This window comes from Pteropus medius, unplaced genomic scaffold (assembly GCF_902729225.1).
Source record: "Pteropus medius unplaced genomic scaffold, Ma_sr-lr_union100, whole genome shotgun sequence".
Taxonomy (NCBI): domain Eukaryota; kingdom Metazoa; phylum Chordata; class Mammalia; order Chiroptera; family Pteropodidae; genus Pteropus; species Pteropus medius.
In genome coordinates, this window is record NW_024351729.1 from 10,852,037 (window position 1) to 10,865,923 (window position 13,887).

Sequence of the window (13,887 nt, forward strand, 5' to 3'; positions counted from 1 at the left end):
TGCAGGACAAATTGCATCCTTATTTAGACGTTTATCTTCTCTCTTACCCATTGTTTTAAGACCAGCCTTAGCTCTCTGCATGTATCTTGCTGGTGGTTTCCTGTGTGTCCTATCTGGCAAGAAGCTGTTTTTGTCATCACTCCACATTGTGGAGATGGGTAGTGATGTCAGGTCTATCCAGAGCACAAGCTAACTAGGCAGTTTCCCAGGATTGGGCCCTCTCTTTGTGGTGAGAGAAAGAGGAGGAATAGGTAATAAGGAGAGATGTGGACCTGTGAATCACATGGAGTCTTTGGAGCTGTTGCATCCTTTCTACATACTGCATTCTCATTTAATCCTTGATTAATAATCGCAAGGAGATGACATTGTTTAACTGCATTTTACATATAAGGAAACTGGCTAGTGACCTGTAAAAGGTCACAGAGTAAGTGGTAGATCTGGCATCCAGATAGCCGTCTCTAGGTCTTCAAAGGCTTTACATCACAATATACAGGGACCAAGCAGAATTTCATGTCTAAAGCAAAGCATACTGTGCCTTCCACTCTCACCTTTTTACAAGATGAAATCTGTCCAGAACGTACATCTAATAAAGTACTAAAGAGAAAAGATGTCACTGACCAGCAATTTAGCCTGAGAGGTAATTATGTGAAGTAAGGGTCCACCATTTTGTCTAGATGAGGAGCTCATAGGTTATTTTAGAACTAGTGTGCCTTCCTGGGTTCTTGCCCAAATAGAGACCTGTTTCCTCCCCTAGATAAAAATATTGACTCGTCCAGTACTCTCAAATGATGATTGTGAGGATCAAATAGGGCTCTTTGTAAACTAGAGCACTCAACTGTGGCATTTCACAAACGTGTAAGGTAGCAGACATCTTTCTAAGGTATCAGGGAACTGCGAAGTGGCTCATTGAAATAAATTCTTGATTACTTGAGATACAAGAGAGTAGTAATAGCTTTGGTAACTGGACTTCGTAAAAACATTCTAAAACTGCATTGTAACAAGCGATTTTAATCTTTCTGAGATTTGGCTCTTTGTAGAGCTTAACAAAAAAAAAAAAAAAAAGAGAGGTGTAAAATGCCAGAAAAATTAATTAAATTTCTTCTCCTTTGAGCTCTTCCCAAACGTTGATGGAATTAGGACACAACAAAAGGATGAAAAAAAGCCAGAAAGAGCCGCACGTACACGGCCCCTGTCAGTGAATACTGAGGTAAGGAAATGATAAGACCTCAGACGTCCCCGGGACCGCTTAGGTTCGGGACATTCCGTTGGCCGATATTCCAGAGCCTCAGAGCCTGGGGCTCCCCCCAGTGGGAAGGGAAAGGCGCGCGTGGCCAGGCGCGCGCGTACACGTACGCTCACGTGTACACACACACACGCGCGCGCGCGCACACACACTACACATACACACGGCCTGTTTCCTCCGCGCCTTCCCCCCCACCGTGGGGGGCGGGCCTCTTTCTCTTTAAAGAGCCGACGGTCTCCGAGCAAACCCAGGCTCTCTAAGGCCCCGGGGGCCCGGGACCCGGGATGCTTGCAGCCAATGGGCGCGGTGGAGCGGCTCGAGCGCGCCTGACGCTGCACCAATGGGCGTTCGCGGGGGGCGGGGGCAGCGGAGGAGACACTATTGTTGATGAGGAGAAGCAGCAGCGGCGGCTGCACCACCTCGTTACTGCCGGCCGCGGCTCGGACAACACAGCACCCCGGATTCCGGTTTCGTCACCCCGTCGCGGGGACCTTCCCTTCGGCATCGAGAATTCTTCCTCTTCAACCCTACAACAACAAAAAGCCCCGTCTCGCCCAGTCACCGGGGAGGGTGGACCATGTCCCAGCGGGTGAGGCGTAATGGGTCCCCCACGCCGGCCGGCTCCCTCGGGGGCGGTGCGGTCGCCACGGCCGGGGGAGCCGGGAGCCGCCTGCAGCCCATGAGGGCGACGGTTCCGTTCCAGCTGAAGCAGCAGCAGCAACATGGCAGCCCCACGCGGAGCAACGGCGGTGGCGGCGGCAACAACAACAACGGCGGCTGCTGCGGTGGCGCCTCAGGCCCCTCAGGCGGCAGCAGCGGCGGGGGCCCGCGCACGGCTTCACGCAGCACGAGCCCCACGCGCGGCGGCGGGAGTGTGGCCGCGCGCACCAGCCCCACAGTGGCCACGCAGACGGGCGCGTCCGCGACGTCCACACGAGGCACCAGCCCCACGCGCGGCGCCGCGCCGGGGGTTCGGGGGAGCCCCCCACGGCCGCAGCCCCCGCCGCCGCTGCTGGGCACCGTATCGTCGCCTTGCTCGTCGCCCACCCACCTGTGGACTGGCGAGGTGAGCGCGGCCCCACCCCCAGCCCGCGTCCGGCACCGGAGGAGGTCCCCGGAGCAGAGCCGATGCTCCCCGGAGAGGAGGAGCCCGAGCGCCCCCGTTTGCAAAGCAGGTACGTGCTGGGGGCCGCGCGGCAAGCGGTAGGCGGCGCCGGGAAGGGGTCCCGGGCGCGCGTTGCTACTGTGGGGGTACTGCGGCGCTGCAGCGGGGCAGGGTGGTCAGGGGCGGGGCTGGGGGCGGGGCCCGAATGGCGCAGCCCCGCCTTCCGCGGGCCTTCCCAGCCCCTTGTCTGCAGCTCCCCGCCCTCCTCATTCATCCCTCAGCGGGCCTCGCTCCAGGTCTCTACCGTGGTGATGCAGCCGCTCGCTATCCCTGTGCTCGAGCCGATAGACTAATAAACCTGGAATTCTAGCCGTCCACTGGTTAGTGCTTACCCTCCTTTGGGGGTGAGACTAAGAGTGGTTTGTCACTTTGTTTTACTGACATAGTCACTTTGTTTTACTGACATAGTTAATGTTAATATAACACATGGCTGCTACTAAGTATTTCTCTTTCACAAAACAGTTCCACGTTAGGGGGGCGGAATACGTCAGCATAGCAGGTTTGGATCTCTGAAGGGACATGAGGCTGGGAGCGTATTAGCATTTCCTAAGACTTGATGAATGGATAGTAAGAAGTGAGAAGAAAATTAAGCAAGATTCCTTTGGAAGATTTATGGACTTTTCCCAAGGATCTGGGTATATTTCTGATGTACTGATTTTGTGTTTAAGATGTAAAACCATTCGTTTGTTTTTCTAAAAAACAAAATCCAAGGTTTGTCTATTATTTTAGAGACCTAAAAATTGTTTATATCTGGGTGTTTTCTTGGGAATGGTCCTGAATTGAGCTGTTGGGTTTCACTGGAGTCATTCATAAAGAGTAACTCAAAAAAGAAATTCAAATTGTGGACATTGAAAGAGATAAAATTTACCTGATTACCTTCTTGTTAGTCTGTAGTGAAGAAAGAAAATGGATGGTTTTTAGCTTATGTGTTAATACGGCCAGCATATACCTTTGTCTTTTCCTGTTTGGGGAATTTCTGTTAAAATTTTTCAGGCAGAATGGGAATTTCAGGAAACAGTACAGTGCTTCCTAACCAAATAAACAGATTAAGTGGTTTCAAAGGTTCATTTAGAAATGCTGTAGGTAGGATAAATCTATTTATTGTGTCGAAGATTTTAGACGATGGACACTTTTTGAGGGAGAAAGTGGCCCTGAAAAAAAAAATCAGTACTGTTTTCTAATTAGAGCCAAACTACTACTTTTGAAAATGCAGAATGCTTTTTTAAAAAACTTTGTTAAAAGTACTAGAACCCCCTTCCCCTCAAATTGTAACTGTCAGTTACTCTTGCTATATGGTGCGTGATTTGCGTCCAAGATTTCATTTTAATTCTCACAGTAGCTTTTAGAGATATTAAGTAACAGGTGGAAGAGTTGATACTTGAACTTTGGGTGATACACCAAAACCGTGTTTTTACACTTTATCAAGTAGGTAGCTTTATGATGTGTAAGATAGGACCTGGGATATCTATATAGCACACTGAAATTATATGTGCTTAGTTTATGAAGCAACTCTTTGAGATAGCTGGTGAACATAATTGTTTCAGTTTACTTTCAGCTTTCTGGATCTGGTATAGTGTGGCAAATAGAAGGGAAGGAGAGCTGCTTAAGTGGACAGTAGAGATAGAGGTAGGAGGCGGTGACCCCATTCTGATAGTAGAATCTAGCTACGCTCTCAACTATTTGACCCTCAAAGCAGAGCAGCAACCCGAGTAGAGGTGGGTTAAATGAATTATTGGCAATGAGTGGAGGAAGGTGCTCTTCTGATCTCTAGAAGGGCTCTATTTCTCTGGATTTTGGGCTCCTCATGTGCCTACTTTTCATGTTTCCCAAAGCTCTCTTCCTTCAGGTCTGTCATTCCATAGAATATTCATACTATAAAATGAACTCCTCTCATTAACTGCCCCCCCCCCAAAAAAATGCCCAAGAAAAATGAAAACTCTTTCCTCTAGGGCAGCACTCTCAACTAGGTATGAAAAGGGATGCAGCCTGTTACTAAGTTATACCAAAGTAGATGTCTGATAGCTTCCTTCCCAGAAATATAATTCTTGTTTCACTCTACTGAACTTTCCATGCAGAATGGGACAAAATGTTTTCACATTTTAAATCTTCATAACACAAACTAGGCCATTTGCTGCCCCCACCCCCAACAGACTAAAATTGGAAGGAGAGAAGAGATAAAAAATAGTCTTTTTAATTATTAGACTTTCTTTTTCATTAAAGGGAGATTACTGTCAATTTGCAGCCTCAATGAAATGTCAAAATCCTTACTGTCTGTAGGCAGGAAGTGTCTACCTTTTATTACTTCTGTGAACCTCATGTGACGCAAATTTCAAGATCCATCTAGACCAGGCTGCCAGCTTCTGGGTGTCTATCAGATGAACTGGATGCCGTAAGCTTTGTCCCTAAGTTGAACGTTTCAGGATCTTAGAGGGTCTACCCTATTCTGCTAGATCCTACCTAGTTGCTTTATTCCCCAAGGATTAGAGCTAATCATTCATTGATCCAATGATTACTCTTAATTACTATAAGGTAATCCAAGCACCCATCTCAGACAGATATTTTAAACTTGTCTTGACTACTATAAAGTAATCCAAGCACCCATTCCAGACAGATATTTTAAACTTCTCATCTTTAGTGCCTGCCGTTTCCTTGGCAGAGTAGTTTGTCATTAGGAACTGAGATATATTTAGAGAAGGTAACTAGGCAAGTGTTAACTGTAGATAAAATGGTCAAGAAGGTGAGCATTGTTTTTGTACCTTTTCTCTTTTTACTTGACTTTGTCTTAGTAAAATGTCAAATATATATATTATAAATGGAGAGGTGGCATAACACAGAGTTTAGGAGCATGGACTTTGGGTAGACAGTATGGGTTTTAATACCCATGTTCTGCCACTTAGAAGCTGTGGGTTAAGGGAAAGTGAATAACGTTCTGAGCCTTAACTTTCTCAACTGTATAATAGGTAATGATGATATGCACTTCATGCGGTGGTAAAGATTACATGAAAGAAAATTGAAAGATACTTAAAATTGAAAGATACTTACACAGTACCTCAGTATAAAAGTTAGCTACTGTGTATCATTTTAGTTTTGCTTCTAGTTTTAGTGGCATAAATTGCCAGTGTGGGCTTAATTTTCATGGTTGTATAAAATTTCAAATTGGAGAGAACACTGCCTGTGAATATCCAGAACTGTTTCTCAGAGTGTGGTCTGTGGTTCATGTCTCAGAATCACTTAGAGTCCTTGTTTAAAATGCAGGTTTCCAGGCCCTACCACAGACCTTGAAAGCCACACTCCACTGTGATTTTACTCTGCTCTAAAATTTAAAAAACAGTTAATAGAAGCACTGATGGAATATATTTTGAAAACTCATTAGAGAAAGGGCATTGGTACAGTATATATAAAAGTTATTTTTGTGTTGCTGATATGTAGATAACAGTTGCGTTTATGTTATTTTTTCTCTTTGGATGCATTATGTTGTAATGAATTTGGTGGTTTATTGGGGTAGGGGAAGTGGCAAGAGCAGCAGCAAGAGATAGACTTCTCTGGACTAATAAATCAGGAAGTAGGGTACCAGAACTTCATATTTGTGGCATCTTAGACTTCTACTTTTTAGTACTCTGTGAAGTACACAGCTTTAAGAATTCAGTGTTTCTCTACCATTTGGAGGATTGCTGCTAACTTCACACCTTCAAGGGAATCCTTTTGGTTTGTAATGTCTGCATTTTACAGCTGAAGATGAGGTAAACTAGAACCTTACTATTAGTTCAACATCTTGCCAAGCAGAATTTATATTTAAGTTCAATTCTGTAAGCTTTGATTACTCTGTGTGTTAGTAACTGTGCAATACAAAGACGTAAAAGAAACAGGGAACTCCAGAGACTCACAAAGCAGCCACATAAGACAGGTACATAAATATATAATATGATGACTACTGTCGGGTCACAGAGAAGTGAATACTGTAGAGAATGGGTATAGAAGTTTTGTCAGAAGAGATGCCTTTTGATTTAGATAGGCTGAGTCTTTTGAACTTAGTATTTTGATCAGTTGATATCTGAGAGAGAGTAGTTTGAGTAGCATGTTGGTGGCACAAATCAGATTAAAGTGGTGGGTCAGGAAGTAGAGGTAATGATTATAAATTACTCTTATGTAACTGAAAGGAAGGAAAGTGACAAACCAGGATGAATTCTTGAGTTAAGGTTCATTTATTTATAGGATGGGGAAAACTTAAGCATGTTTTATAGGTTTGAGGAAAGGATTTATAGGAGAATGAAAGATGGCAGGTTCAAGAGAAGATGGAAATAGTAGATGGAGCAAGGTCATGGAAAATGTGAGAGGTAGTGAGATGCAGGACATGGTAGACTCTGGAAATCTCAGAAACTAGGGACACTTCTTTTTCCAAGGATGGGAAGGAAGTTAGGGTGGGTTAAGATGATCCATAACTCAGTAGTAGAGGGGAAGGAAGTTCAGAAAGTCAGCTACTTTATCTACAGACTACTTGAAGAAAAATGGCATATATGTCTTATTTTTAAATTTTATTTTTTATCAAAGTATTTGTATGTAATTTAAGATGTCAAACAGCACTAAATATATAATCAAATAAAATGTTTCCTTGCCACATCTCTTTCTACTCTCACTTCCTGCCTCCTAGACATAGTCACTTTTCTCCCCATTCAGTGTGCTAGTTACTCTTTGGAGTTTTTCATTCTAGAGATTCTTCATTTTGGGAGAATTTTCTTGTATAATTTCTTTTTCTTGTCATCTTTGTTTCATCTTTTTGGAACCCCTGCTATGTGTGACCTCCTGGATTGAACCTGTACATTTCTTATTTCTGTCCTACTGTCCATCTCTGTTCTTTTTGTTCTTTCTAGCAGAGTTATTTTATCCTCCATCTTTTCAATTGATTTTTAACTTTTGGTCATTTTATTTTCATTTTTCAAGAGAATTTACCTTACTCTGTTATTGTTCTTTGTCTTATCAATGTCTACTAAATTATTATTTATTGACAGTGTCTTCTAAAAATATTTATAAAAGGTATAAATATCCTCAAAGTGTTCTTTTGCTCTTTTGTGTTGTCCTCAGAGCTTTCTTTGTCTTGAGCTTTGTCTTTCGTGTTGGAAACTTTCCTCAGTTTTATATTAATATCTAAATAAGACACAAAAATGCTGATAAGGTGTTCTGTGTGGGTTAGGTTGTTAGACTGGAGGGTTTTGCAGTAGAATAGTGATGAAAAGACTCTCAAATGTAGTTTTTCTTTTTTTTTTCTTGGGCCAGTTTCCCCAGAGCAGAGTCCTACACATATCATATTTGAGGATGTATCTTCTGTCCTTAAGTTCAGAGCTTGTCTAGTTAATCTCTCTAGAGCAGTTTTTCCAAAATTTTTTGCTCTGGAGAAATTCTTGGAATAATTTCTGTTTCTCAGGAAACCCCTGCATTCATGATCAATAAGTTGACCTATAATGATATAGTAATAATTAATGCACTTCTGAGTACAGATTGATTTCTCTGTGGATCAGTTTATTTGGCCAACTGATTATAAGCCTATTCAATATTTTGTATATTTTCACTTCTCATTCTTGGGGAAAAACATTAGCTTACCTTTCTGGAAATTAATCCCTTTTCTTTGCATAGATTTTTTTAAACTTCATAAGGCAACCATAGTACATTTTGATTAAGTAATTGGAGTAAGTCAAATGGGACTTAATTTTTCTAAAAGTAGGCTCAATAGATTAAATAAAGTTAGTAATTTTTTTACAATATGAAAATTTATCGACAAGGTTGTATTGTAAAGCTAATAAAACCATGAGCAAAGATAATGTGAAAAAAATTTAGCCTGAGACACAATTTTGTATAAGAATTTGAAAAATTATTTTTGAGTAACATGGTCTGTCTCAAATATGTAGGTCTAGCAGAATTATTGTACACATATGTTGATTTCTTGACTTCGTTTATCGACCTATACATAAAGTGGTATTTTCAAAAATAAAAATAAAATTTATCTCAAAGGGAAAAGATGTACTTGGGTGAGTTTTTGTTTGACGTATCCACATTTCATTTTCAAATGAAATGAAATATTTCTTTTCTTGTTCTTGATGCTTGTTAAAAAAGAAAGAGTTTGTTTATTTGTATAAGAAGTTGAAAATGAAGCAAGTTATTCACTGCTTTTCTGTGAATAGCAAGATATTTTTCTTTCCACAGAAGTCTAGATCTTGTATCAGGGCAGATCAGGAAATCTTAAGTTGAGCTTTATAATCAGACTGCAGCTAAATTACCACTAATACATCTGCTTCCAAAACTTGGTTGAAACCTCTTTTCTGCTGTTGCCTCATTTCCTGTCTGTTGTCCTTGTGGATTATACCTTTTTATTCCTGCAGTATTATTTTAATATGAAGTCTTTGATTTTCCGATAAAGGCTAGCATTCAGTCAAGGTGAAATCACCTATAGTTTATTTTAAAAAAAATCAATATGACATTTTTAATTGACTCATTTTTCTTTATGAGCTAGTGTAAAATTCTTTTGTAAGTAAATTTGGAAACTTTTTTGACTTCTCCCCCTCAAGAAGCTGATTCTATAATTGTATGTTTTAGGCTACCTACCAGCACGTTTTCGTCTTTTCTTCCTTTCTTCTCTTCTCCTTCCTCTTTCTTCTTTTCCTCCCTTCTTCCTTTTCTACCTTCCTTCATTTCCTTTCTTCCTTTCTATGAAGGTAATATATATTCATGATAAAAATTATAAATAGTAAAAGAAAATACAATAAGCAGTCTTCCCCCATTTGCCTTTTAAGTTTGTTCTTAGAGAAATACAGTTCGCAGTTTCTTTGTTATTCCAGAGTTATATGCACATATGACAGTGCATATAGATTTATTCTGCACCATATGTTATTTCATCACGTTTCTTTTGAGCATTTAGATCATTTCCAATCTTTTGCTGTTAACTGGTGCTGTGTTAGATATTCCTATTTCTACTTCTTTGTGCATTTATAGATGCGCTTATCTGTAGGATAAATTCTTAGAAATTAAATTTCTTAGTCAAAGATGTACATTTTTCTGTCATCGAATATATTTTTAGAACTTGATATGAGTTCATATTTGAATTCCAAGATCCTGTTTCTTTTTTCCTATCTTCGTTTAGATTAAGTATTTTTCGATTCCATTTTATTTTCTTTATTAGTTATACTTCTTTATTATGCTTTTAGTGGTTGTGCTAGAGCAGCCCTGTTCAGAAGACCTTTTGTATGTGTTCTCTAACATTTCACATTAGAACCTTATATTAATATATAGTCATGTGCTGCTTAACAATGGAAATGTTTTGAGAAATTTATCGTTACATGATTTTGTCATTGTGCAAACATCATACAGTGCACTTACACAAATTTAGATGGTTGAGCCTACTACCCGTAGACTAGTATACCACCGTTGTCATATATGTGGCCCTGTCATGTATGTGGCCCATCGTAAACAAAAATATTATGCAGTGCATGACTGTACCTCCATTTCCTGCCTCCCGTCCTTTGTGCTGTTGTTTGTCAAATATTTTGCTTCTCTGTTAAAAATACCACAGTTCATTGTTACCATTTTTACTTTAGATGGTTAATTACCTTTTAAAGCAATTAAAAATAAATCTTTTATATTTACCCTTATTTTTACCATGGTGGTTGTAATGTGAAAAAGAGCTTATTTGAGAAGCAAAGAATTGATAGGACCTGTTAATTGATTAGATTTGAGGGATGAGGGAAATGAGAGCATGAAGATGACTGAGATTTTTAACCTACTTGGGTGGTTGAGTTAATGTAGTCATTATTAATTGGTTTCATAAATGTTATTATATTCTGTATGCATACAGAGTAGACCATAGACTTTTGGGGCATAATGCACTACAATTTTTTAACATTTTGGAAATAATATAATAATAATATGGAAATTTCGTAAGATAAAAAGGCTCTTTTTTGTATGTTCCCTTCCAGTTTATTATTCTTAAAAATTCGTAGTTGTTATTTTATTTGCTACTCTACTGGGATTTACTGAGATCTATCTAGTAGTTTCTGGGCAAACCATTTCATATTAATTATGTTTTCCCATTGTGTATGTATGCTGATATTTGTAAAGATGAGGACAAGTGCTCTGTTTATATTATTTTAGAACTCATGTTCAGTTTATGTAGATCGATTTATAAGATATTGAGAAGAAATAGCAGATTTGAAAATAAGACAATATGAATTTTCGCAATATTCAGGGGTTAATAAAAAGAAAATATATACTATTACTAAGAAGAGTAGTACTTAATGGCAAAAGCTCAATATGGTCATGTGGGACTCTAACAAGTCAGAGTGTTTTGTGTACAGTCAGGAATTGCTAGAAGACTTGTAGGATAGACATTATTCACTTCTCTAGAAAGCAGTTGCCTTTAATGCTGTCCTTAAGAATTCTTGGAAAGAATACTCCTGGAAATTGATTTTGTGTCAGAGGAATATTCCTGTCTTACTTCAGAGATGTTATGTCTTAATCATATAAGGAAGATTTAGGACTTGGACCTTTGGACAGTTTCCCTACCAATTAAACTTTTTTAAAAAACTGTACTGCCCACCCAGAACATCTGTTAAAATTAGTCTATCCCTTTCTCCCTTCAGTGGGTATGGGGAGAACTTGCAAGATTTAAATGAGACCCAATAAAAATTTTGTTCAAATGAATGAAAGAATGGCTTCCTATTTTTTAAAAAGATAGATGAATGCAAAGACCAACACCCATCTTTTTTTGTCACTGTTTCCTGTTGGTTTGGGTAGCACTGGATTTTGCCTGTTTTCAGTACTATTTTCTTGTCTTATAATTGAGTTTTGCTTATGAAGATTATACTGCTAGCTCACTACTGAATGTAGTATCTTCAGTAATCCATGGAAGTTCTGTTGGAAATCCTTGTCTTACTGGAAAGCTTTATATTTTTAGTAATGGTTAATGAGATTTTGCTGAACCCACCTACACACTCATCTGATACTTTTTTCATTAATAGTATACTTCTGACCGCTAACTGGGTTTAAGTCTAAATATATAGCAAGAGCTTATAGAACAGTTTCCTCTCTGTAAAGCTTTTTTGCCCATACAAGACATTGTGTTGCAACCATTTAAAAAAATGTTTGAAAATGACATAAAATTTTTAATGAGTCTGAACCTTCGAATAGGTAAGAAAGGATATATGGAGTTGAATATTCTATCAAATCTTTGAATTTTGGTTCAATCATTCTTTTTATTTCCCTCCTTATAAATTATTTTAGTAAAAATATCTTTGTAAATGTATGTTTGGAGGCTGGTATGAGTGTGCATTTATGTGTATCCAGTTTAGAAAAAAAAAATCTCCAGAATTGAGAACATTTTGTTAAGTTTTAAATAATTTAATGCTTTGTAGTATTACTTTCCAGAAAAGGATTGTATTGGTTTATCCTGTCGACAGAAAGGGACGTTGTCTTATTGCTGTGAAGCCTTGTCAGAATTAGATGGCATGCCTTTACTTTTGTGAGACAGAGCACATCATAGTTTTCATTTGTATTTCCTTATATATTTCCTGGGGTTGTAGTGAGTAGTTGAGAGAATGTTTAATCACCTCATATAGTAGCCACATAATGTCATTTAATAAGAAATAATTATTATTAATAACAGGGTTGAATATTCTTAAATGTTTGTTCACTGTTTACATGAAGTTTGTTAACTGTATATCTGTTAACTGACCATTTATTCATTGAAGATATAGCTATTTTAGCTGTTAATGTTTTTAAAAGGTTTGCTTTATTTTGGCAGGTGTATGTCGTGTCAGATTTATTGAGGTATAATTTACATACACTATCTTTTTTGATATACTGTTGTACAGATTTTGACAAAGAACAGCTATGTAACTATAACCACAACCAAAGTATAGAGCATTTGTATCACCTGTAAAGTTTTCTCATGCCTTTTTAAGTCATTCCCCTTTACCTCTAGGCCATAGCAGCTGCTGATTTGTTTTTGGTTCCTATGGTTTTACATTTTTCAGAATACCATGTCATATAAATGAGTTACTGTACAGTACCTAACCTCTTGAGTCTGGCTTCATTTGCTTTGCATAATGCATTTGAGATTCATTCATGTCATTGCATGCATCAGTAATTTATTCCTTTTAATTTCTGAATAGTATTCCATTATATAGATGTACCCTGGTTTGTTTGTTTATTCACCAGTTGAAACATATTTGGGGGTGTTCATTCCTGATATTAGAAGTTTGTGTGTTTTTTTTTTCTTCTTAATTTGGCTTGAGTTTTATCTTTTTTATAGAGCTTGTCAAAGAACCAGCTTTTGGTTTCATTTACATTGTTATTTTTCTGTTTCACCGAGTTCTGCTCCTCTCTTTATTATTTCCACTTGCTTTGGGTTTAATTTGCTCTCTTTCTAGTTCCTCAGGTGGAAGCTTAAATTATTGATTTGAGACCTTTTTTTCCTAATAGAAGCATTTAATGCTATACGTGTTTCTCTAAGCAAATGTTCAGCTGCATCTCACAAAATATGTTCTATTTTCATTTTAATTCAGTTCAAAATATTTTCTAGTTTCTCTGAGGTTTCTTCTTTGGTTTATGAATTATTTCAAAGGATTCGGTTCAATTTCTAAATATTTGAGGATTTTCCAGATAGCTTTCTTTTACTGATTTTTAGTTTGATTCCATACTTTCTATGATTTTAATTCTAAATTTATTAAGGTTTATTTTATGTCCACAGATAGGATCTACCTTGACAAATGTTTCATGTGTCCTGTGTTTTCTGCTGTTAGGTGGAGTGTTCTGTAAATGTCAATGAGGTAAAATTGATTGATAGTGGTTTTCAGGGCTTCTATATCCTTGCTTATTTTCTCTCTACATGTACTCTCTACATCAGTTACTGAGAGAGGAGTGTTGAATTCTAATATGACTGGATTATTTTTCATTTGTTAGCTTTTTCTTCATGTAGTTTGAAGCTTTTTTTTTTTTTTAATATGCAGAAACATTTAGAATTGTGTCTTTTGGGGATTGACCTTTTTATCATGTGTTTTCCTTTATCTCTGATAACTTTCTTTATTCTGAAGTTACTTTGATTAGTGTTTGTATGGTCTATTTTTTCCATCCTTTCTACATTCTATATTTCCATCCTGTCTATATTATATTTGAAGGGGGTGTCTTGTAGACAGCATATAGTTGGGTCTTGTTTTTTTTAAATCTAGTCTGGTGATCTCTGTCTTTTAATTACTGTATTTAGACCATTTATGTTTAGTGAAATTATGATGATTGGATATATGTCTACTATTATTCTCTGTTTTGCTTTCTGTTTTTTTATTTCATCCTCTCCTCTTGTCTGTCTTCTTTCAGATTACTTGAATATTTTTTAGTAATCTATTTTAATTTATATATCTATTTTTGACTTTCTTTTTACATAGATTTTTGTCATTGGTTGCTATGGGGATTACAATAAACATACCTAATTTTTCATATA

At 38.1% G+C, this 13,887-nt stretch overlaps 1 protein-coding gene across 1 annotated transcript in view; it reads left to right on the forward strand.

Moving 5' to 3' along the window:
* The first annotated feature begins 1,634 nt into the window (after positions 1 to 1,634).
* FAM117B (family with sequence similarity 117 member B) overlaps positions 1,635 to 13,887 on the forward strand; it is a 74,089-nt gene continuing 61,836 nt past the window's right edge. Inside the window, exon 1 of the mRNA XM_039844477.1 lies at positions 1,635 to 2,418. Within this exon, the coding sequence (XP_039700411.1) occupies positions 1,821 to 2,418 (598 nt within the window). The 5' untranslated portion in view covers positions 1,635 to 1,820. The remainder of the gene's footprint in view (positions 2,419 to 13,887) is intronic.